The sequence below is a fragment of the Hibiscus syriacus genome, unplaced genomic scaffold, assembly GCF_006381635.1.
Source record: "Hibiscus syriacus cultivar Baekdansim isolate YM2019G1 unplaced genomic scaffold, ASM638163v2 tig00000340_pilon, whole genome shotgun sequence".
Classification (NCBI taxonomy): Eukaryota; Viridiplantae; Streptophyta; class Magnoliopsida; order Malvales; family Malvaceae; genus Hibiscus; species Hibiscus syriacus.
In genome coordinates, this window is record NW_024061783.1 from 1,176,485 (window position 1) to 1,201,976 (window position 25,492).

The following is a 25,492-nucleotide window of genomic DNA, read 5'->3' on the forward strand; positions in this document are numbered from 1 at the left end:
AGAATTAGTATTCAAATCGGTACTTATATTTTTTAGGAAAATTCGATACTTGTATATTGCTATCCATATTTATATCTGAGTTTGACTATATATAAATGGGTACTTAATATTTTTTTTGTCTGCCCTAATATATTAACTTGTTTTTGTCGTAAATTTTAGTATATGTACTTTACTTTTATTTCGACATTCAACTAATGATGGTTAGGGATGATTAATGAGTTGAGCACTTCATGAGCAGTTTAAACTCGATTCGGTCAAAACTTAATAAAAGTTTGATTTAGGTTTATTCGACTCAAACTCGACTCAAGACTTTAACGAGCTGAGTAGAGTAAGATCTAATTTGATTTAATAAGTTTGTGAGCAGGTCGTTAATTTGTTACAAATTATCTTTAAAAAATTATTTCATTAAAAATTCATTAATTTACTAATAGATGATAAATGACTAATATATGAACTTTCTAATAAAAACACTAAATTATTACATAATTTAATGTATTTGTGGGTTTCTATTTATGAGTTTAGACTTTAACTTTGTTTCGTACACTCTTTTGTAAAATTTATCAATTTGTGTTTATATTAAGCTCTATATAGTATTAGTCGATTTTACTTATAGTTAAAAATAAGATAGCGACCGTCGGTATAAGTAGTTGAGATTCAAGTATTTGAGCTTGTAAAGCTAAATTCGAATCTTAGCACCGTCACTCTTGGTGGACAATTTGTAAATTATTATGTAAATCTCAATTGAGTCTTAGATATACCCTAGCTTTGAATTGGGAGAGTCGTCATGACCTAAACTTTTTTTGGAAAGTCTTCTCCAACGTGACATGCATAGAGCACTAGTCAAACATTGCTTAACTCGACTCGCTCAATAAATACTCGATCTAGATTAGTCGGTCAATAGATCGTATACTAATGATTAATTCAAAAAAATACTTAAATAAAAGGTATATAATTTAAATATTTATTTTTAAATAAGTGAATGATAATATATTAACTCAACTAATAAAGTACTTTTACAAGTGCAAATTAATGGATACAGTATTGCAATCATAAAAGAGGAAAATAATTGGTAAAAAATAAATTAATTAAGATAAATTACAAGGTTATTAATCAATAAAGCTATTTTGATGTTAATTAATTAGCTAAATAATCATGTAATTGCGATGTAAGAAATAATTGATTAGGAGAATCGAATATGAGTCCTCAATTATTAAATAATCATCCTCATGAGCCAAAGCTATTATTTCTCATAAACAAATAAGAACATGACAAGTTTATCAGATTAGCTTAAGCTTAAGCTCAGCTCAGCTATTGAGGCTTATGTTGGTGTTTATTTTTTACATATAGATTACTTTTTTCATAAATAAGATTAGGGTGAATTATACATTTAGTACATAAACTATTAATTTGGGTATGTTTGAGTATCAAAATATTTTTTTTTTCTTTTCAAAATCATACCTAATGTTTAGTTTTTATTTCATTTTAGTACATGCCATTAAAAACTTAACATACATGCTGACAGGGGCATAGCTTCGGTGGACGGACGACCAATCCGAACGGTGGACCACGAGAGATTGACAAATTGACCAACATAATCCAATTTCATGCCCATCAGACGGTTGACGAATAAGATTGGAGGATGAAGAAGTCGAAGAGTTCATCGTTCAGGGGTTGAAAAGGTGCGTGCTAGAAAGTTTGAACTTCATCGGCCGATGGATGTGACGATCGACGACTATAGATGCAGTGGCCGATGAGCATGTTCGTAAGTTTTTAACGGTATGATACTAAAATGAAATAAAGAATAAAGAGTAAGTGTGATTTTGAAAAAAAATTAAAAGTTTAGGTACTAAACACATAATTTACCCATAAAATTAAAACTAATCATAATTATTTTATTTTTTATTTATTATTCTTAAGTTTATAATGAGCAAACACATTTGGTCAGTTAGTCAAATTTTCCGTTTTTGTTTAATCATGTTCCCTTAGATCATGAATTCTAGATCAATACAGAGCGTTTTTTTTTTCTATAAAAAAAATTAGATTTTTTTTTTAAAATATTAATTTTATAATAAAAATGCTTATTATAATTTTATCATTGTTTGTGGGAAAAAAATTACTAAACAATTACAATCTTTATTGCCATACCCCAAAAGAATTACAAGCAAAGATTCCTAAATCAAAAACACTAACCAATGATAATACAAAAAACCAGAGGTTATAAAAAACCAGCGGCTTTGGCACGGCCAGCATGGTGCAACAAATTGTGAGCGATGTGATCCCTGGCTTGTGCGGCAGCCATGGACCTTACTTTATTTTCCGGTACCACCTCGTCGTCGAAAAGCTCGAATTTGAGCTCGGGATCCATCGTCTCGTTCCTCATCTCGCAGATATTATGCAAAACGCAGCAAGCACCGAGCACGATCGGCAACTCTTGAAGCTTCACCTCGGTTCTCTTTTGCAAGCAGGACCATCGTCCTTTCAGCCTCGCGAAAGCGTCCTTGGCCACCTTTTCGATTTCTCCGATCTTCTCGTTGAAGGCGTGTTTACCCCAGGTGAGGTTTTGGTGAGTGTATGGGACCAAAACCCAGTCCATTAATGGGTACCCTTTGTTCCCCGCCACCCAAACGTCCTTCAAATGGCCCCTTGTGGCTCTTTGGTAAAATGCTGATTTCTCTAGAACTTGGTCATCGGACATCGAACCGGGCCAGCCGATGCATACGTCGATGAAAGCTCCGGTTTGATCGACGACGCCTTGGAGGGTGATTGAGTACGAAGTTTTTTGGTTCCTCTCCGTGTGTTTTTTGTTGAAGTACGCCGCGACGTTTCCTTTCGGTGCGATGATGGGGATGTGTGTCGTGTACATCGATCCGCCGACGTTTGGGATTCCGGTGGCGGATTCGAATTCTTGTTTGATTCTCTTCGTCTTGTTTTCGTCGGGCCATTGAACGAATTTGGGCATCAAAACGGTTTTTATGGCGGCGCAGACCTCCAATACCAGCTTATGACAAGTCGAGATCCCCAACCCGAACCGTTTCGATACCATCCGGAGCGGTTCACCGGTGGCTAGCCGCCAGATGCAAACCGCCACGCGCTGACGAACCGGGATTGCATCGCGGAGCATCGTGTTTTTTTTCATCACCGCTGGTTCAAGCTCCTCGCAGACCATGTTGAACGTGGCTTTGCTCATCCGAAACGCGCGTTTGAACTCCTCGTCGGGGAAATCCGGGTGGCTACACTTATCCCACCAGTCCTTTGATCGGTCCTTCACCCATAACCGCCTTTGCTGGCCGGTTCCGGTACCCGGTTGCGACGGGCTCACATTGCCCGACCCGACTGAAACCATCTTCGCCGTCGCAGCAACGGCAGCTAAACCCGAATTACGCGGCCGTTTGTTTCTGGAATCATCCAGCTGGTTCATTTCAGAATACTGGTTCTCGAATTGATCAAAAAACCCATTCATTTCTTCAACTTTTTCATCATAACTGCGATCGAAGAACGCTGTTTGTTGATCGGAATCAGCAAACCATTGAAGCTGCTGTTCTTGCTCCTGCTCTTGCTTTGCTTCCTCACCCAACATCAAAATGGAAGAAAGTATATCACCAAACCCACTCTTCTCGTTCACTACAGATTCATCAATATCCTGTCTACTCCTCTTCTTGTTGTAGTTCCCGTTGAACCCACTTTCCATATCCAGAAAACACGAGAAATCGCCCCTGCCGCTGTTATTGTTGAAATTAAAACATAAATCTTCTGGAGAAAGCAATGCGAAAGACCCGATTTCCATGAAAACAAACACAAGATCTGGGTTTTTCTTTTGACCGAATTTGAATTGACCAAATGTGAAAAGAGCAAGAGATTTGAAAGCTGTGAAACCGGAGATGTGAAACGAAGATCACTTAGTTTTCTTTATGTACGCATCAGGGGACACGGTTAGAGGTAAAGGGGAAGCGCGTGGGGGAGGGAAAGTGTGAACGCGGTGGCGTTTGACGCTGATTTGACTTTCTTTTGTTCATGTGCGGTTTATTTTATTCTATTAAAAATAAGGGTAAACTATAAAAATAGTTACAAAACTTTTAGGGATCTTGCATTTGGTCACCTAACTTGCAATACAATCATCAAACTTGTAGATTGTTTTCATTTTGATCTCTATCGTTATCTCCCGCTAGTTTTTGGTGATGTGGCAATTAACCCCGTTAACTTTTCTGACGTGGCAGCTTCTTTTTCTTCCTCCTCTTCTACTTTTTCTTTTTCTTCATTCCTTCTTATTCTTCTTCAAAGCAATCATCTTTTTGACCATTCCATCACTCCAAAATACCAACAACATCAACTTTGGATCACATTAATTTCGATTACAATATCCATAGAACATTTTATACTTCTTTTTTCTAGTTCAAAAATATTGCACAAAAACACCCACAAAAAGCCATTCAAAATATCACAACATTACACATTTGATCTTTCAAACTCTATTATATGTTGTTCTTATCTGCAGCTATGGTGAGCAGCCTCGACACACCCTGAGCCCAAACATCATGTTCCTTCTTGTTCTTGCACTCAAACTCCACGACCCCGCGTATCGCCGTCTTTAACCCGAAGTATCTCCAGTTCTCTCTGTCCTCCAGAAATATGAAATTAATGCATGGATAAAAAAGACTTTTTTTCTTTTGCGTTTGAGAAACATAAACTTTAGCAAGCAATTCTCTACTGCAAATCCCCAGTAAATTCTCATCGGGAAGAAGCTATTCGCTAAAGCCTCCATTAGAGCCACCGTTATTTCCATTGCTACCGTCTTTCTCCACCGAAATAACAGTTGTTATGTTCCATGCTTCCTTCAACACCCTTGCTTTCAATATGACAACCCCTCTTAATGCTAAACATCGAAACCCAAAGATATATTCAATGATAAAATAACACTAAATATTTCATTGGATTAAGGTTTATCATTGTATACATGTGGTGGCGCCAGCGTTTAATGTCGTTATATCTTCGGCGGTCCGTACATTGACGGCAGAGCTGATTACTGAGGCCAAATGTTCACGTTTGACTCCCATGGCTTCAGTAGCCTCTACGCATTGTGCATCAATTAGGGTTGCGATTGATGCCACGACCATATCCGTCTTTGTCAGCGGTTCGTCCATTATTCCTGCATATTGGGTCGATTTTGGAATCGGGTTTTGAAGCTGAAGATGATTGCTTTAAAGAAGAAGAAGGAAGAAGAATAAAAAACAGAAGAGGATGAGGAATAAGAAGCTGCCACGTAAGAAAAATTAATGGGGTTAAGTGCCACATCAGCAAAAACTAACGGGAGGTAACGATAGGGACAAAAATGAAAACAAACTAAAAATTTGATGATTGTATTGAAAGTTTCAAAGTTGGGTGACCAAAATTCAATTGTCCTAAAAGTTTGGGGACTATTTTTATAGTTTACCCTAAAAATAATTTAATCCTACTCGGTGCAGTGAATACACGTTTGGGAATAAGGAAAGTTGGACCGAAGGTTCGTTAAAACGGAAATAGGGAGTAGGAAGGCAAAGCGGAGTAACTTAAAAGGGTAAAGAATTAGGATAAGGTTATCCTTATTCCTTGCTTGAGTTGGAAAGAAACTACGTGTCCTACAAAGTCTATATGAAGCTTGAAAGGTTCAACCAAAAACTCCTTTCATTGATCATTATCTTAATATAATTTAAGCAACTATAATTTAAATACAAAGTTTATGTATTAAATGCGTTAAGTTTTTAACGGCGAATACTAAAATGAAACGAAAACTAAAAGTTAGGTATGATTTTGAAAAAAAATAAAGTTTAGGTATTAAAACGAACTAGAATTAATAGTTTAGGTACTATTGTGTAGTTTAACCTTTTCTAAGGGGCTAGGTTGTAATTTTTTTCTCAAACTAAATCATAACATGTATCACTATAATCATAGGCTATTAAAATGTAAATGAAACTTAAGTTAGTGACTAAAATAAAATTGAAACCTAAATTCAATTACTTGTTTGCAAATTTTTAGGATCAAATTAAACTATTTTATAGTTGGGTGGCCTTTATGGCTTTATCCTATTTTATTTACTATAGTTTTTATATTAGATAAATAAGTAAATATTTTAATTAATTGGAAAATTAATATGCATAATACTTTTTTATATAAAATAAAAAATTAAAAATCAAACTACATAATTGGCTTGTGGGTTTACAGTTGGCTTATGTGACGTCATAATTTTTCTTCAAGGCAAAAGCTTTGAATTTATATTTTATCATTATGGTAATTAAAGTTGACAACACACTTAATGTTGAGCTTTGACCAAGAAAGTTGATTTTATAAAATTATTTTTAATTTAAATTTAGCCGAATCGAGTTTTATAAATGATGAGATCGGATGGAATTCAAATTTAAGGTGAAATTTTTTAACCCAAGATAAAAATACAATTATTCTCTATATTTTTATGATTATGTATAATTGTTATAATGACCCTATATTTTTTTTCAATTATTTCTCTATTTTGAATATTTTTTTTATATATTTATACATGTCAAGTTGAATGTGAGTTTTAACTCTAAAGTTTGGGTTGAATAAATCTCTCTTAATCCAAATCAAATTAAAAGTGTGTTTAGATATTAAAATAACATTTAAAATGTTGAAATTTAAATTAACAATCTTTTAAATATTCAAGGTTGACTATCGAATATCTTAAATCCCTAAAAATTATAAATCTCGTACTCTAATATGTCACCATCAATCTTTTTTGGCCACGACCATCGTCGTCAACGTAGTCTCTATTATCTTCTTAGTCATTCATTCTCATAGTTATCACCGATTACCGTCGGAATCACATGAGGGCGTGATTTTTAGTTCAGGGTTCGCAAGATACAAAACATCGATTCGTCGTTGATCAGCCGCCGACCAGTCATGATTTCATGGGGTTATTGAGGGAGGTGAGGTTGAGTAGAGCTTTGTCGACGGCAAAGGGTGGTGGTCGACGTGAGTTTAGGGGTTGAAACGATGGTTTTCCAAGTTTTTGGGCTATTTTGAATTTTTTATTTTTTAAAATATATTTTTAATTTTAAATGATTTGTTAAAAATCACCAGAACATGGCACGTTTCACTTAACAGAAAAAAATTGACATCGTTTACGAGCCGAACACCTAAAATAGTAACACTTGTAACGTTAGACATCTGAATCATTAAAAAAAGGTTTAAGCACACATTTATAAAAAGCGCTATAGTTTGATCACCTATTTCATTATTAAGCAACAGTTTTATTCTTGTAGTCCTTGAATTGTTCCATCTCGTAACTACTAGTACTAGATTAAGTGGAACATCCTTGTACTAACTCCCACACTTGTCGTGTTCCAATCCAATTAGTCACATAAGATTAGAGCATCTTATAATCATTGTTATGTGATTAATTAATTAATTAATTAATTTATGATTCTTATTCGGTTCAACAAAATATATCTAATCCAAAATGAAAAAACACGTGATTAATATTAATGATTAATTATGTTGTAAGTAAATTATTATGACTTTGAATTCGTTACTCGTTTTCTAACGAGCACGGCACTTTGACTTTCCACATGAAGAGAAGCACTCGTTACGGGGAAATTATTCCATATTAAAAAAAATCATATTTGATATTAAATTGAAAAAGGGTAAATCATACGTTTAGTACCTAAACTATCAGTTTTGATTCGTTTTAATATCTAAGCTTTTAATTTTTTTAAATCATCCCTTAAGTTTAGTTTTTGTTTCGTTTTGGTACCAACCGTTAAAAACTTTAGTTTTTGTTTCGTTTTAGTATTTCTGTTCCAAATTTAACGTTAAGATTTGAAAAGATTGAGAATTTATATACTAAAATGGACAAAAATTGATAGTTTAAGTACTAAACACGTTAAATTTTTGACGACATGTACTAAAATAAAAATTAAACGTTAGGCATGATTTTGAAAAAATTAAAAGTTTAGATATTAAAATAGACTAAAACTGATAGTTTAAGTACTAAATATGTAATTTAATCATTTAAAAAATACAAAATTTTAAATAGGTAAAAAATGTATATAACAGTTTGACCCCTCGTAAGCTAGCCGGTAATCAAATAGAGAGCAAATAATAATTTTTAGGGTAAACTACGTATTTAATACATAAATTATTAGTTTTAGCCTATTGTAGTATTTAAACTATTAAAATTTTCAAAATCATATCCTACATTTAATTTTTGTTTCATTTTAGTAACTCACCATGAAAAAATTAACTCGTTTAGTACATGAGGTATCATTTTAGTACTTAAACTATCAAAATTTTTAAAATCATATAATACTTTTAGTTTTTGTTTCATTTTAGTAACCCACTATTAAAAATTTAACGTTTTTAGTGCATAAACTATCATTTTTGTCTATTTTAGTATTTAAATTTTTAATTTTTTTAAAATTTAACGTTAATTTTTTTTTAATTTAACATTAAATTTTGAACTGTGCTAAAATGAAACAAAAACAATTCAGCTGTGTTGTTTTGATTTTTTGCAGAAATACCCCAATTCTCAACTAGTGGATGAGATTTATGTTCATTTCCGAAGATCTGAGCCATGGATTAATGAATGGTTTGAATTTGCAGAGGGTTCACAAAAGCAACAAAAATAATAAAGGGAAAGGATTGACAAAGCAGAGTGAAGCTTAGCCATGGCGTCTCTGCTCAGTCTTTCTGCACCAATTTCTCTTCAATACAAGGTAAACTTCATTAGTTTATCGGTTAAATGATTTATAGTTTATTAAGATTTGGCTGAGAATTATGTTGATAGCTGATTTTGAATATTTTTGGGATTTATTATTCGATCCGAATATGAGAACTTGTTCTTAGGTTAGGGGATCTGAAATTCGAAGCTTTTCTCTTGAATTACGCACAAATTGAGCTGAAATTTGAGTTCGATGTTTTTAATTGCCCTTTTCCTTTTATTTATTTCTGTATTCTGTTTGACAGCTGAATCGTTCAATTTTAAGTGCCCTATCTGCACATACTCTATCCAAAGTTTCCCATGCTTATACTGGAGATGGGAGATGTCGAAGGTTGAGTTTCAAGACAAAAGCTGCAGGTTCCGTTGAAGGAAATGTACTCAACAAAGAACCAGCTAGTACCAGTGACAAGATAGGTTGCTTGTTCTGCTCTAATTCAGTGTTGTTTTGTTATGTTGCAATATATTTTTCTGTATTGGAAGCCATGGTTGTGAGTTATTCAGAGCTCAAGAGAATGAAATGGGGATCAATTCTAACCCTGTCATGGATCATCTGGCTTTTCGAGCATATTCTAACTTTTCTATTTTAAAATCATTAAAGAAAGTTCTTGTTTTTTGGGTCCTTTTTTTGTTGTTGTTGAGAATTGATATTCCTACATTTGATGCTTTTCCAATTTTGGGTGAAATTACAATTGAAGCATCTTCATTGATGTAGATTATGGAGTTGTTGGGATGCACCATGTCGGGATTCTGTGTGAAAATCTTGAAAGATCCCTTGAATTTTATCAGAATATTTTAGGTATGTATTCCATTTTCTACACTGATATTAGATATTTATTTGTTCTTTCGTATGAAAGAAGAGAGATAGAAACTGAGCATCTGCTTCTAAATGTTTAGGTCTTGAAATAAATGAGGCTAGGCCTCATGATAAGCTTCCATATAGAGGTGCTTGGTTGTGGGTAGGTTCTGAGATGATTCATTTGATGGAACTTCCGAATCCAGACCCCTTAACCGGAAGACCCGAACATGGAGGCCGTGACCGTCATGCTTGTATTTCGATTCGAGATGTATCTAAGCTGCAAGCAATCCTTGACAAAGCTGGTAAGCTTATTCCAGGGTCATCCATGCCGAGCAATATTTCATTGTATGCTAATTTGCATGGCATCTTTTAGTTTCTAGCTTTCTAATGGCAGATTTCTCATGTAGCTCTGTAAGTTACAAACAGGAGGAGGATATCTTATTGTGATATTGTTATATATTGCAGGCATTCCCTACACTCTTAGCCGATCTGGGAGGCCGGCAATTTTTACACGAGATCCAGATGCAAATGCTCTAGAGTTCACACAAGTTTGACGCCTGAGATGTTTTAGCATTCAAAACTGGATTTCTTCAAAGATAATATCCCAGGTCCCTTTTTCTCTCAGGATCCAGATCATGCATATAATAATAGAAAATGCCAAGGATTTACATTCTGAATTATATTCTAAGACAGCTTAATGAATAGAAAAATATATATACTAGAGTTTGCCTTCTTTCATGCATACTAAAAGGGATGTGCAAAATCACATTTTATGTGCAAATCTAATTGTATACATCACCCTGTGCCCACATTTTTTTTCTGTCTATTCCTATTTGATTTCTTCGGTGCGGGGGATGGATGGATGGATGGTTGCTTCTTTTTCATCTTGGAACAATGTCTTGTAAGTTGCAACTTCCTCGAAAACGAACCATGTCATGGAACCTGCTTAATATAATGTACTAGATAATGTCACCTGTGACTTCCAGTCATATATAGCAGAGCGTAGTGTGCGAGTTGACACGGAATGCTGAAGCTTATGCTTTGTAATTGGAAGTTTGTTGTGTTTCTTAAGCCATGCCTCTATTGCTCTTGTGCTCATATTTAGAGCCATCTGCAGCAATGTGAGGGACAGCAATGTGATGGATATCCCTCACATTGCTGCTGATGGTTTTAAATATACAGAATCGTGCTTAAGCCGAGAATCAGTTCTGCTGACAGTTTTTAACTTGAAAGATTGGACAGAAGTGTGTCGGAACATATGCATTGTTCTTTTACGACTTTAAACTTGCATATGTGCAATATCGTCAAATCTTTCGAGTACCGGTAGAACCCGAGTGTCAAGATCAGATCTTTCCCTGCATCTAAGTTCTGAACATTTCAGTGCTATTCGAGCTAATTCTTCTGTCTGAGCACACTTCAGGATAGTATTAGGTGCCACAGGACCCTTCAGCTTCCTGTACTACACATTGCTGAAGATTTTAGTGTTACATATGCATCTAAAAAACTAGCTCAGCAATATTTCCTGTACAAAAACAACTTCAGTGTTACATGGAGCTTGGATAGAGGTGATTGCTGGAATGACGTGGACCGATACGAAACGACCAGCTTTCAAATTCGCTGTCGCCCATCAAAAGGCACATATGCTACCATTTCCTCCCTTGAAGGAAACCGCAATGGTGGTCTTCTTCGGCGGAGAACCACCGTGCCGGAAGTAGGCCTACTTGTGTCCTGTGGTTCAAATTTAGAAGTTTGCGCTTCTAAAAACCTGTTGCAGGTAGAGTTGACGACAGGCCATTTCAACTTTATATTTACTATTCTCTGTGACTATTAAAATTGTCCTTTTTTTATAATTTTTCTAGAAACTTATAGATTAGCAATCGATATAGTAAGACGAGATACTAAGTCTCGTAAATAATGTCTAAGATTCAAATTTTAATGTTGTGAATGAAATAAGCTTAAATTTTTACGATACTTAAATCTTATTGGTTGATCAATAAATTAGATATCAAATAGTTATAACGACTAGTCTGTACATATGTACAGGGGAGGAAGCGAGAGAGGTGCGTGACAGAAGAGAGCAAGCACATAAAGCTTCAAGCATGAGTCTCTCATGCTAGACACAACTCCGTGTGCTCCCTCTCTTCTGTCACCTTCCTTCCCCCTCACAATTACCAACCTGCCTTTTTCTTTATACATGTATGTATGTATTTGCAGCACGACTGGTCTAGTCAGGTAGATTACCTCGTCTTATCGATTGGAACGACCAGTTATCACCACAGTTTCGCTTGAGCTCCATCCTAAACAAAAGCTGCACGTTTAGTATATTGCAGGAGCTGAGAAACCTTTGTTCCTTCTGAGTGAAAAGAAAATGATGAGAAGTTGTAGGGCATTTATAGAAGGTGAAAACAACTTCGGAAGTGATGGTGATGTACGAGATGACATCACATACATGAGGTAATAAAGATTTATTAAGTATTTAAATCTAAAATTTTACTAAACGAAGACTCGTTTAATCTTCCCAACCGACCGATTACCGGAGTCCGGATATGAATACACACTAATACTAGGACGAAACGTAGAACGATAAGATACTGATTACATTTGTTTCTACTACTAGTACGTTCCTTGTGGCAAGGGATGATGGTGTGTAAATGTTCAAGCAGAATGCATTCCACTTTTATGGGTAATTACCTCATTGGTAAATGCAAACAATAAGATTTTGGATGATCATTGGACACTTAAAAATGTACACCACAAGTATAGTATCGTGCTAGAGCATGTTCGAATTCAAAATCTACGATAGGCGCTGACCGAACGAAGACTCGATCGACTGTTTTTGTTAATGTTAATGGCTCATTGATTAAGGAATATAGTTCGAGTAATGGCTGTCTTTGTTAGACAAAGAAATCGAGGAGGAAGAAGAAGAAGAATAAAAACCCATCCCTTTACAAAAGGATCAACCAATGTGAGCTTGACAAAAGTCTAAGCTTATCCAAAGATTTGCAATGGCACAAAACAAAAAGTAGCATAAAGTGGATATGCTTTTATGTTAAACAAACAGTACGGGTTTTAATACCAGTATTAGCGTATAAGATTTTATAATTTTTAACATAATAAAACACGAAATTCGAACACGTAAATGCAAGGAGGTGATATCATTGACTATGTTCTTGCTAATATTATCTTTCAATAAACATAGATATATGATGCTCATGAGAGCAATTTATCCAAGCATATGCTGATGCTAGAATCTCAAATTTGCTCATATAAACAATGCGTCGGTCCCGGTACGAGCGATACTGCCTTTTCTTAGTTGTTTGATATAGTCACAATTGTGCCTCCATTAATGACTCGAGTTTACACTCGATTCAAATGATCGGAATGTGTTTAGAGACGAAGTTGAGATTTTATTGAGGAGTCGGGATGAATTCGTATATGTTTAGTGGCATAAGTGCAATCTTTAGGACCAACAAGCTACTGATCTAGTTGTAACTTGCAGGTCAAGGTTCTAGTCTTATGAAATCCATGAATGGAAGGTGTTGATATAGGGTTAAGTTAATCCAAATGCTGTGAAAAGCATCTAAAAAGCTTGTAAGATTCTTTGGCTTTATGGACTAAAAAGCTAAAAAAAATGTCACGACTAATCGCCATACTGAGTGGAAGGGGAACAACTCGTCCAATTCTTTCTGAAAGTTCTCTGAATTTGCCCCCTCCATGTATTATTTGTTTAATTCAGTAATTAACATTGGCATATTCATGGATTAGGACATGGGGGGCCCTTGTGATGCTGTTGGGTTCAAGATATATTACAGATGTATTTGGGGCATATAAAGTTACAGTTCTTACATATTTTGCCATTCTTGACAGGATAGACTAGAATGACCCCTTCAAGGATGCAGCGTATATGGATCATCATCTAGCCACCTATCCATCATCATCATCATTCATCCCTGTAAGAATCCCTGTCATACATTCAAATTCCTTCTAATCATGATAAATGATTGGGACACACACACACACATAACCATAACCAGTGAGATAGCATTGTAAAAACTGAGAAACAAACCACATGCAAAATCTCAACATTGTTGGTGTCCATAGAACAATATTTGTCAACACAATCAAGGCTGCTCTTTCATGCACTGCAAACCAGATTCTCGACTGTGGATGCAGTGGAACATGAAATATGATGCAATCCGGAACAGACCGATGGACCGAAGTTTAAACATACAAAGCTATAAGAGTACAAGACCTAACTCGGCTGTTCTCAATGCATTTTGTATCCTATAATTATACAGGTAGTAGTGAAGTTCTCCATCGCCTGGTCCGAATTTCAGTTCTCTGAGGAAGGACTCGTTGTGCATGACATCCAGTGCTTTGAAAACATCAAATTCCTTCTTCTTAGCAACGACGAGCGCATCGTTCTTCAACTGAAGCAGTGGAGTCTTGGTGGAGACATTGTTGTAAGAGTAGGCAGCTTTCAAAATCGAGTAGTCCTGGTTGCCAAGAATGGATGAGGGAAGAGTGTAGAAACTGCGGAAGTCGGTTATGTCATGCATCTAACCAAGTAACTGTCGACGACATCCTCCGTAGGAAGAAACCAATGCCTCACATCATTCTCGTCGAAATCGGGAGAAACAACAAACTGGCTCAAGTATTGTCTAAGCAACATAGTGACAGAAGGGACATCGTGAAGCTCCATCTTTCTGAATCCAGGGGTGATCGGTTGATCAGGCAACTTGTAGAGTTCAATGGTTCGACTCATCGTCATCCAAGGGCCAAGCCTAGAAAAGCCAACATCAATAAGCTTCCTGGGGTTGAACGACCTACCAGTACTGGCAAGTAGTAATTGGTATTGGAAGAACAAATCCAGCTGTATAAGCCGCTTGCCAAATATTCTCCAAATTCACTCTCCTAGTAACCTCCTTAATCATCACCGGTGCGAGTCTCTTTGATCTCAGCTTCTTATGAACACATAAGAAATTGATCTCCGCCATCTTCACAACTTCATCACGCCCCCTTATTCTCGCAGGGACACCGGTAATAAAGGCAACAAGCTTCTTCACAACTCCTTGGAATAATTGAACCTAAACATATTCTCATCATCCTCGACATAATTGTTCTTTGAAAGGATGTAAACCTCATTACAAGTCTCTTCGGAATACATATCTCACGTCGTCCATTGGTACTGACTCGGAAGGTTATAAGGCACCTGTTTGACTTCAGACAATGGGGTCGGCGGCTCGATCGGGCCTTCGGATAAACTTGTGTCCCCCAACATCCTTAAATTGACCAACAGGCTGAGTTTCCCAAAAACTTGTGTCTCTTTGCTAAGGACATGGAATCCTGAAACCTTCTAACTATGTTTACGAGTGAGCTATCATCTTTAGGCAATGTGTTAGCCTCAGAACTATGATCTGGGCTTTACTTTGGGAGACCCAGGTGGTGAATTTTCATCAGTCATATCAAGGAATGTGGGGAGATTAATGGATGCAGATTTTGATAAGTGAAAAATATAAACTCAGATCTCCGAAGCCAAATAATTAGAGAGATTACTTATTTTTTTTACGGATTTAATACATAAACTATCAGTTTTAATATGTTTTAGTGACTATATTTTTAATTTTTTAAAATCATACCTAAAGTTTAGTTATTGTTTCATTTTAGTACAACGTTCAAAATTTAATGTTAAGTATTGAAACAATTGAAAAAATGGATAAAAAATGATAAGCTATGTACGAAATGCGTTAAGTTTTTAATGACGAGTACTAAAATGAAATAAAAACTAAACGTTAGATATAATTTAATAAAATAAAAAATTTAAATACAAAACAAACTTAAACTGATAATTTAGGTAATAAATACATAGTTCATCCTTGTTAATTATGTGAAATCTAATATTTTTGTTTACAATGCTAAAATTTTAAGCATTAGACTAGAGCAGTTATTTCTTTTTTTTTTATTAATTTGGAGTAATTATAAAGTAGTAATTATTTAAATCTCTAATATTTTTGGTGTTATAATTAATTACTTATTCGTTGATTAATATGTAGCCTTTCAAACCAACCGAACGTTCAGTGAATTGTTTGTGAACCATTTGATTAGAAGTTTATTTATTTATTAAACAAACGAAAATAAATAAGATTTTATATTCATTTAATTAAATGAACGAACACGAACAAAGAGCTCGTTCGTTAATTTAGGGTGCGTTTGGTTCACGGAATGTAAGATTACAAGTGGAAATGTAAGATTACCAGGGAATAAAATTACTGGAATGTTATATTTTGTGTTTGGTTGGCTTAACAGGAATGTAAGATTACTGTGTTTGGTTAAATGAATAAAAGATTATTGGAATGTATATTTTACCAAACTAGCCTTATTATATATTTGTTTTTTTAACAAGTTGAAAAATATTTATATATTTTCTTTAAAAAATTTAAATTCATAAAATTTATATAATTTTTTTAACAAAATTGAAAATATAAAAAAGTTTAATTAAAGGGTAAAATTTTATTTTAACCCCTAAACTTCATATAAAATTTTAATTATATATATATTTTTTGTAAATCTAAAATAATTTAAGGATAAATTTGAAATTTAACTTTCGTAAAATTTTTATTATTCAATGATAGAAAAATGATATTTTTAAAGAAAAAAATTAAGGGCATTTTAGTCCAAAATGCTGGTAATCCAACAATACCTAAGGAAATGAAGGTAATAACATTATCGGTAATATACCCCAAAAAATCTACTATTGGTAATCTTACATTACCAGGAATGAGATTCCCGGATTAACCAAACGGGGGAATATGGATTCCATTCTCATAAAAATCCCACATTCTCCATCCAAACACCCCCTTATGTTCGTGATCGTTCGATAACCTGTTAATTTATATTCATTTGTTCATATTCAGCCCTATTTCCAGACCAATTTAAAAAATTAAGACCTAATAAATTTTAAACATTAAAACCATTAATATTTTAAAACTCAATAAATTTTAAACCCAAATATAAAAATATTCAAACCAATTAAAGAAAATATAAATCTTAACATTATTTGAAAATAAAAAAAATATTCTCAAATATAAATGTAATTAATTTTATATTTATTCGTTTGTATTTGTTTACAAGTTTAACAAACAAATATAAATGAACACAAACAAATTATATTTAATTAAAGTTAAACAAACAAATATAAATATATTTTGTGTTTATTCTGTTCGTCTACCAACCTCTGGATCTTCTTCGGAATTTGACCATTGGATAAATCAGCTAAACGACATAATTATGTCCGTGTTTTAGCCCAAAAGGCTAAAGCATCTTGGGCGAAAAAGGCCATGATATCAAAAGCGGCGCCATTTTATAGCTTCAAGCCTCGAAACATTAACGTCGTCGGAGACGATGGAAGAATGGTCAGCGGCGGCGGCGGGGGTGGTGTGGAAGCCGAAAAGGAAGAAAGTGAGAAGACGTGACTTTTCGCTGTATAATTTTATCGTGAGAGAAACAAAAAAAAAAAAAGAATCCAACTCTCTGCTACAATTTTATCATGCACGATGGAACTTCAAATGCAAAAAGAAAATGGTGAAAATACTCAACTGGCACCACCATTATCATAAACTAAACACATGAATTTTGAAAACTTGTCCACGTAACTACGTCTCTTACAGTAACAACCTCAGAAGATTAAGCACCCAAAATTTCTAGGGTTGTTCTTTATTCCAGGAAGATGAAAGAAACAAAAGAAAGACAAACCCAGTTCATACATGGGATCATGCAACCGGGTTGTTGAAGATTCAAGCAAGCAATATAAGGATTGAAGATTCAAGCAAGCAATATAAGGATTGAAGATTCAAGCAAGCAATTTAAGGGTTGAAGAAAGTGGAATGACACTTGCACGTCCATCCTTCGGGCTCGTAATTAGTATACTGAGTTCCAATCATATCCGAAGTTGTGGGAATCTGGGTGGCGATACACGGCGTGCATCCGCTGCACTTTCGTTGGCAATTCGGTGGCGTCGATCCGATTCTCCCCAGTTTTCTTCTACCCTTTGTTTCTTCAACACCCTGAGAATAGAAAAAAGAAAGGATTTTTCAATAAAAAGAAAGAATCCAAGACCATTAGTCTTATTTAATTAAGGCAAGAAAAAGCATTAGACAGAGTGATGAACCTGTTTAGAGTCAAAGGCAACTCCCGGGAACTCTGGAACTGTATCCGTTTGATGAGATTTAGATAGTAAAACATCAAGAGAAAAGAAAGGAAAAATGATGTAAAATTCTTTAGGGTTACAAACCTTGTTGAGGAGCAATATGATCATGAGATGCAGAAGACACGGTTGATACGTGAAGCCAGCTTATTATCTGAATAGCTACGATAAGAAAACAACACGTTCTTTGCTTCATTTTTCCTTCAAGATTCGACCGAATGATGATGGTGATAAGGAAAAGGAGCTTATATACGCACCATAAACATATATGAAAACAAGGGATAAACTATCTCATTACTCATTCAACTTCAGTTTGTATATCTATTTAGTCAATAAACTTTGAAACTTGTCAACTCTCCCTCTCTCCCTCTCTCCCTTACTCCCTGATGAGAGATATTGCTTGACAGACAAGTTATCCTGCTTTCTTATCATACAGAATGGAAGAAAGCTTTTCCCGACTGTCAAATATTTTATTTTCTCTAACCTTTTGACAAGTCCGTACTCCATCAAAGTATTTTTGAATAAGCGTCGACAGTAGAGCCGTTGGAGAGTTGTTCCAACTGGCAGATTCTGCAGGGAAAGTTGTTCCAACTTGAATCCTCCCCAAAAAAAGTGAAAAAAACAAAGAGAAAACACTGCTAAGACCAAGAGTCATGACAAGAGAAGTCGTAGTAGAAAAATCAGAGAGGGAGAAGAAACTGAGATGATTGTGAATAAACACTGAAGCTACTGCATCTTCTGTCGTGCTGCCCAGTCCACGGGTGCCTATACACTGAGACAATGCCACTGCTGACATTGATCAGCAAGAAGAGATGACAAAGGGTTTTTTTATTTGTCTGGCTACGCTTTGACCTTCGAGGTTGTTTAGGACACCGGGTCCGGCCGTCGAGGAGGGGAACCCTGTCCTGTTGCATTTGTTTAATGGGGGTGGATGATTTTGGTATCATTAAGAATGCCTGTTTTGGAGTATTCGGTGGATGAATTCGACTGCTTTTTGGTTGTGGTTTGATGATTCACTGTGGGAGTGAGGTTTGAAATCTGGGGTTTCACCATCTTCTTCTGCAGAAGCTGATTTCATTGCACGTACTTGCTGCTCTTATATGCTTCATGCCCTTTTTCACAAAGAATCACGTGACAACCTTGACTTGTACCCTCCTTTTGTCATCAAAAGTAGCCTAAATCTAGGTATAGTTTTTTTTCTTTTTTAAATTGGTCAAGTGCAAGTTCGTATTTTTTAAAAGATAAATATTTGACTCATATTTGATATTTCTCGACTTCTCTTTAAGGAATAACAACATTTTCTCTATTACTGAGATCGTTTAGTTCGTGCATGGGGATAATTTTTTATATTTGGGTAAAGTACACAAATAGTCCCTCGACTATAGTATATTGCTTTATTAAATCATCGGCTATTAAAAATTATAAAATAGTCATTTGACTATAGAGTGGTATTTTATTAAATCCCTTAATTATTAAAAGTTATAAAATGATCACCCGACTATTTATTATAGAGAAAATCGCCTCAGTGACCAAAAAAAAGTTATAATATACGATTTTAACCAACTTTTTTTGGATTTGCCAAAATGACCAACAAAATCGCAACGCGAAATAAAAATCGCAACGCGATCCCCAGAATCGCAAATCAGTTTCCAGAAGCGCAACGCGATTCTTGAAAATCGCGATGCGATAGTACAAATTCGCATTGCGATTTTCCATAATCGCAACGCGAATATGAAAATCGCAACGCGAACACATAAATCGCAACGCGTATCCGTAAATCGCAACGTGTATCCGTAAATCGCAACGCGTATGGGTAAATCGCAATGCGTATCCGTATATCGCAACGCGTATCCGTAAATCGCAACGCGTATCCGTAAACCGCAACGTGTATCCGTAAATCGCAACGCGTATCCGTAAATCGCAATGCGTATCCGTAAATCGCAGCGCGTATCCGTAAATCGCAACGATAATCCGTAAATCGCAACGCGTATCCGTAAATCGCAACGATAATCCGTAAATCGCAACGAGAATCTGTAAATCGCAACGATAATCCGTAAATCGCAACGAGAATCTGTAAATCACAACACTGAAATTTTGGGTATATAACACTGAAATCATAAACTAAATCCCTAAATCGCAACTCATTCCATCTCCATCTATCACTCTCTCCGGCGACATCCGTTCCTATATCCAATGACATCCTTCCCCATCCGGCAACAGGTCTTAGTTTCGCATCTCGTTTGTTTAGTTACAACCATGAAATCATCTAATGTTGATCATGTTTGGATATATTTGTGTTTTGGAGGGTCATGGGATAATGTTAATGGTGTTTTACAATATATGCCTTTACCCATAAATCTTCAACTAAAATTGTCTTTACAAAAGTTAACTTATGAAACTCTAATGCTACGTGTTTCAAATAAATTGAATTTAGAGCCCCTAAGTGGATTTAGGCTATCTTATCAGAGAAATGGTAAAGTTTATTTGTTAACCGACAATGAAGATGTTGAACGATTCATTGCTTACATTAGTGTTTCACAAGATGATGTTACATTGTATGTTGTTGAACCTAGAAGTAGTATTGTTGGGTCAGTAGCGGGTAGTAATCAACTAAGTTTTTCTCAAAACCCACAACCTTTCTCTAATCCAAATCCCAATCAACTTTCAGCACCAAATTCCGGTTTTCGTATTGACCAGTTAGACGATGATGAGCCAACAGAAAAAATTGTGAGTACTAGTCAGTATTCGAAATTTGGTCTTGGTCAATATCCGGACTTTGATATTGGTCAATACACGGATTTTGATGATGTTTCAGAAGAAGAAACAGACCATGCGTGTAATGATATTGATATTGGTCAATACCCGAAATTTGATGATGAAACAGCCGTTGCCGAAGAATGTAATGTTGATGATAATGAGGAGGAAGTTACGACTGTGAATGAACATGTTGAACATCCATTCTGTAATTCATATAATCCTGAAGAAGAAAAAGAAGAAGAAAAAGTCCCCGAAGAAAAGAAAATGCCACGGGCGTATAACTGGAATATGCCAGAATTACTTCAGATACCGGAAGAAGAGTTGATAAAGAAAGCAGTTGATTGTTACACAAAAGTTATTCGTATCAAGAAAGATGATTGTTTTGATACAAAGGAAGACTTGAAGATAGCTTTATATACGAAATGTGTGGAAGATGGCTATCAACTAAAAGTTAACAAATCAAGCAAAGATCGTTTCGAAACAAGGTGTATGATTGACAAAAACTGTACGTGGCGTATGATTGCAAAGAGAATAAAAGATTGCAAAATGTTTCAAGTTAGGACTTTTATTGATAAACATACATGTTCAAGAACCCAAGTTTTTCCTCACCATAGACAGGCAAACAAAAAGGTGTTGGGTGGTTTTCTGGCTGAGTTAATGTTTTTGAATGGCAGGGTATATCGGGGACATGAAATTATGACTGACATGAATGCTCGGTTCAAGATTAGTATATCATATTCTCAAGCTTGGAGAGCCAAATGTTATGCCTTGGAATTGTTGAGGGGGTCGCCAGAAGCATCGTTTGCCCAACTGCCGGCTTATTGTCACAATTTAAAGCTGAAAAATCCTGGGTCGGTAACTCATATCAAAACAGATAGAGATGGACGCTTTGAGTTGCTGTTTATCGCCATTGGTGCTACGGTTAGTAAATCAATATAATTTTGTTGACTCATTTTTGTTAGTTACATGCATTTCACATTTAAATGATTATATTTCTTGTGTATATTATTTTGTAGATTCGTTCGTTTATTACTTGCATGCGCCCAGTTATTATAGTTGACGGAGCACATTTGAAAGGTCGATACCTTGGAGTAAACTTATTAGCAGTAGCCATGGATGCTAACAATGGGATATTGCCAATAGCTTACGGGGTTGGCAAATCTGAAACCTCTGATTCATGGACATGGTTTATGGGGCATCTTAGGGATTGCATAGGTCCTATTAGCAATCTGACAATCATATCCGATAGGGCAAACTCAATTGACAACGCTGTTAGAAGGTGTTTCCCAGATGCTTTTCATGGACTTTGTGGTGTTCATTTGTATAGAAATCTAAAATCAAGGTCTGCTGGTATAAAAAAGCACAAATGGACATACTGGAAGGCTGTAAAAGCTTATCGGGAAGTGGATTTCAATAAGCATATAAATTGTTTAAGACGTGTTTTGCCTCAGTGTGCTCAAACACTAGAAGATGTCGGGTTTGAAAGATGGTCAAGAGTACATCAACTTGGAGCAAGATATGGTTTCATGACGTCTAATAGTGCAGAATCAATCAACGCTCTAAGTCGTCATTCCCGGAAATTACCCATTACTATGTTAATGGAGTTTTTTCGAGCCTCTATTCAACAGTGGTACTACAAGAAAAGAAACCATGCAGGTATTATTTCTTTGAATTCGTAACTTATCATATTTATATTTTACTAAGTATTGTTTATTTAAATTTACAGGAACATTGGAACATCGTGTTACACCATGGACTGAAAAAAAGATAACGAAACGTGTTGTGAAGTCAACGTCATGGAGAGTTGAACCATGTTCAAACACTTTGTTTCAAGTACTGGATAATAACTTAAATGGGCTAGTCGATCTAAATGCAAAGACGTGTAGTTGTATGAAATGGCAAACATCTGGTTATCCGTGTGGCCATGTTATAAAAGTTGCTCTTCATTTAAACCAAGATGATTCAAGCGCATACGCTATGGATTGCTACACTACAGAAGTTTATCGACAGACTTATGCCGAGATTGTCTACCCTATTCCACATCCTTCTGAGTGGGACATACCAGATGACTTACAAACAGTTTTGCCACCAGCCATGGACAGAAGGCTACCTGGCCGACCAAAAGTCACGATCGTATACCGTCTAAGGGTGAAGAGAAGAAGAGATCGACATGTAGTCGGTGCAAGGAAAGTGGTCATACAAGGTTGACATGTGGATCACCAGTGCCATCAAAATCATCTTTTCCTCTACCAAAATATGGATCCTCATCAAAATCCAAAGCTCATATGGTGTGAACTTTGTATTATGTAAACGTTGTTATTCAGTTGTATTATGTAAACGTTTTAACATTTAACATTTTATGTGTATTATGTAAACGTTGCCATCAAAAGCTCATATGCAAACGTTGTATTATGTGGATTTTATGTGTGAACTTTTAACATTTTCAGTTGAATTAATGACTCAGGCCAACCATTTTGACTTAACCAACTCTTGTTATTCAGTTGTTATCACTATTAGGCATGCATTTGACTATCGCAACACGGAAAATACAATCGCAACGCGAAATGAAAATCCCAACATGAAAATCGCAATGCGGAAATGAAAATCGCAACGAGAGAATCGCAATGCGAAATGAAAATCGCAATGCGAAATGAAAATCGCAACGAGAGAATCGCAATGCGAAATGAAAATCGCAATGCGAAATGAAAATCGAACCGACATAATCGCAATGCGAAATTAAAATCGCAATACGAAATGAAAATCGCAATGCGAAATGAAAATCGCAATGCGAAATGAAAATCGCAACGAAAGAATCGCAATGCGAAATGAAAATCGCAATGCGAAATGAAAATCGCAACGAGATAATCGCAATGCGAAATTATAAACGCATTGCGATTTTCATTTCCGCATTGCGATTTTCATTTCGCATTGCGATTCTCTCGTTGCGATTTTCATTTCGCATTGCGATTTTCATTTCGCATTGCGATAGTCATTTTTGCCTTCAACATAATGCAGATTGAAATCAACAAAATCAACCATTACATTTCAATCAATTAAACAAGCACAAATAAGAATTATGTTCACATCAATTACACAAATCACTTTTACAAATCATCTTTTACAAATCAATTAAACAATCAAAAAATAAGCAATAATTCTTATTTCCGATCATCTACTATTGAATCAACTTTTACAAATCAATTAAACAATCAAAAACAATCAATTAAACTATTGAATCAACTTTTGCAGCTCGACATCATTTTCACGCAGTTCACTTCTGAGATTAACCTGCAGAAACCAAACATTTGTTCAAACAACACTTTCTACGCAAATTATTGAATTCTAGTTACTTAACCAAACATTTTCATTTATAAGTATATAAACTTACCAATTGTTTATGGACATTTTTATAACGCGGATGCAGGTAGGCAGCGTCTCGTATATATCGATTTAGCCATATAATGCCGAAACCACAAGCCTACTGCAGCTTTATCTCTATCGGTGGGAGGTAGATACTTGATGCTTCCCGTCGTCAAACGCTCCAACGCCAAGCATACGAGAGGACCACAATCTCCTCTGGCTCCGCTCGTTTGTTGTGGCGCGGTCTCGTCTCTAATAACTGTAATATTGAGCTTCTTTGGCTTCTTGTTTCCAGAACGAGTCCAATAATTGATCGCATCCAAGAATTTAGCCAAATGAGAGCTCCATCCCTTAATAACATCTCTTAAATCAGCCAATGATATGTAATTTATCATGCTGTCATACACTATTGTCTTAAGGGATGGGAGCTGAAGCTCGACGAGAATCCAATGTTTACGTTCCAAAACAGGGATAAACACCTGCAATCATAAGTAATAATTCATTCATTTGCGCACTTATTTCATAAAACCTTTAAACTCAATCTAAAATAAATACTAACCTTATCGACCTCCCACCATGCAGGATAAAGTTTAGCTTGTCCATTGCCCAAATCAAATGATTCATCTCGTGCATTCTTCAAGTGAACGGCGTGAAAAGACGTCGGCATTATTGTATATCGTATATTTTTATTTTTCTTAAGTTTTCTTATTATTAGAAGACGTGTCACCCACGCATCGATATGCTGTTTTAAAAAAAAGACATATATTAGTGACTTACATAAATTTAAAAAAAAAATTAATCAAATTGAAATATAAGAAAAATATAAGACTTACCCCCCCATCGAAATAGCCATTGTCTTCGACCCCTAATAATACGCCCCACCAAGGCCGTTCAAGCAACAAAAAGATATCATCGGTGAGCTTGCATATGTCAGTGAAACACCCCTTGCTCCGCTCATGTAGATAAAAATCAACTGCGGTCTTAGCCCAAAGGGTGTTATCCAAAATTGTGTCCGGTAGTTGTTCCCTCTCCTCTTCAGATACCGGTATAGTACTGGCCGGTAACTCATACGAGAGCCAACTCTCATCCATCATGTCCGGAACCGGTGGGGGTTTCTCAATACTTCGATATATTACCCCATGTGAATCAGACTCTGGAATGGTGGGAGGGACCTCTTCAACGATGACAGTTGCCTCTTGAACGGTGGGAGGGGACTCTCGAGGAATGATATGGGGGGCCTCTTCAACGATAGGAGTGGACTCTTGAGGGATGACAGGCGAGTCGGGCTTCTTCTTGCGGTGTCTTCGCACTATTGGGGTGTACGGAGACTTAATAGCACGTGCACGCTGTCTGATGCGTGAACTCCGTCGTGCAAGCATAACCCGACGTAAAGCATCCACTCTATCGGGCCGCTAAATAATTAAATACAAAAATCAGTAAATAAACAGACATGATCTTTAAACAGTGAAAACAAAGACAAATATGTTTCAAACTTGCATTGTATTCACCCAAGTCATTATTCTATCATAGTTCACAAAATGCATCAGATAACAAAGAAAAATATGTTTCAAACTAATACCCTGAAGTTAGTATTTGTCTTTGTTTTGTCTATTGGTTGAAGTAATGCAATCCATTCAAGTTTCAATTTGCA

General features: G+C 35.7%; 3 protein-coding genes and 1 pseudogene across 3 annotated transcripts; 1 reads left to right on the forward strand and 3 right to left on the reverse strand.

Annotated features, from left to right (window-relative positions):
- Window positions 1-2,200: 2,200 nt before the first annotated feature.
- On the reverse strand, window positions 2,201-3,873 carry LOC120201388 (protein ALP1-like). Its single transcript, XM_039202013.1, has one exon. It carries the CDS (start codon window positions 3,782-3,784, stop codon window positions 2,216-2,218), a length of 1,569 nt encoding a protein of 522 aa, XP_039057944.1. The 5' UTR covers window positions 3,785-3,873; the 3' UTR covers window positions 2,201-2,215.
- Window positions 3,874-4,469: 596 nt separating this feature from the next.
- Window positions 4,470-5,138, reverse strand: LOC120183355 (VAN3-binding protein-like). The gene is made up of 3 exons (XM_039188099.1): window positions 4,952-5,138; window positions 4,769-4,870; window positions 4,470-4,684 (listed from the first exon to the last, which is right to left on the reverse strand). Exons 1-3 carry the CDS (start codon window positions 5,136-5,138, stop codon window positions 4,470-4,472), a joined length of 504 nt encoding a protein of 167 aa, XP_039044030.1.
- Window positions 5,139-8,602: 3,464 nt separating this feature from the next.
- Window positions 8,603-10,493, forward strand: LOC120193802. Its single transcript, XM_039196265.1, has 5 exons — window positions 8,603-8,720; window positions 8,971-9,139; window positions 9,438-9,521; window positions 9,620-9,823; window positions 9,987-10,493. The coding sequence occupies exons 1-5, from the start codon at window positions 8,673-8,675 to the stop codon at window positions 10,073-10,075; spliced, it is 594 nt and encodes a 197-aa protein (XP_039052196.1). The 5' UTR covers window positions 8,603-8,672; the 3' UTR covers window positions 10,076-10,493.
- Window positions 10,494-13,756: 3,263 nt separating this feature from the next.
- Window positions 13,757-14,985, reverse strand: LOC120201399 (annotated as a pseudogene).
- Window positions 14,986-25,492: the final 10,507 nt, after the last annotated feature.

Excerpts from the sequence above, each read along its gene's own strand:
- LOC120201388 (XM_039202013.1), bottom strand. The coding sequence starts at position 3,784 with ATGGAAATCGGGTCTTTCGCATTGCTTTCTCCAGAAGATTTATGTTTT.
- LOC120183355 (XM_039188099.1), bottom strand. The coding sequence starts at position 5,138 with ATGGACGAACCGCTGACAAAGACGGATATGGTCGTGGCATCAATCGCA. Across the intron at positions 4,871-4,951 it reads AAACGCTGGCGCCACCACAT|CATTAAGAGGGGTTGTCATA; the intron begins GTATACAATGAT and ends TTCGATGTTTAG. Across the intron at positions 4,685-4,768 it reads CGGTAGCAATGGAAATAACG|TTTATGTTTCTCAAACGCAA; the intron begins GTGGCTCTAATG and ends TGCTTGCTAAAG.
- LOC120193802 (XM_039196265.1), top strand. The coding sequence starts at position 8,673 with ATGGCGTCTCTGCTCAGTCTTTCTGCACCAATTTCTCTTCAATACAAG. Across the intron at positions 8,721-8,970 it reads CAATTTCTCTTCAATACAAG|CTGAATCGTTCAATTTTAAG; the intron begins GTAAACTTCATT and ends TCTGTTTGACAG. Across the intron at positions 9,824-9,986 it reads AGCAATCCTTGACAAAGCTG|GCATTCCCTACACTCTTAGC; the intron begins GTAAGCTTATTC and ends TATATATTGCAG.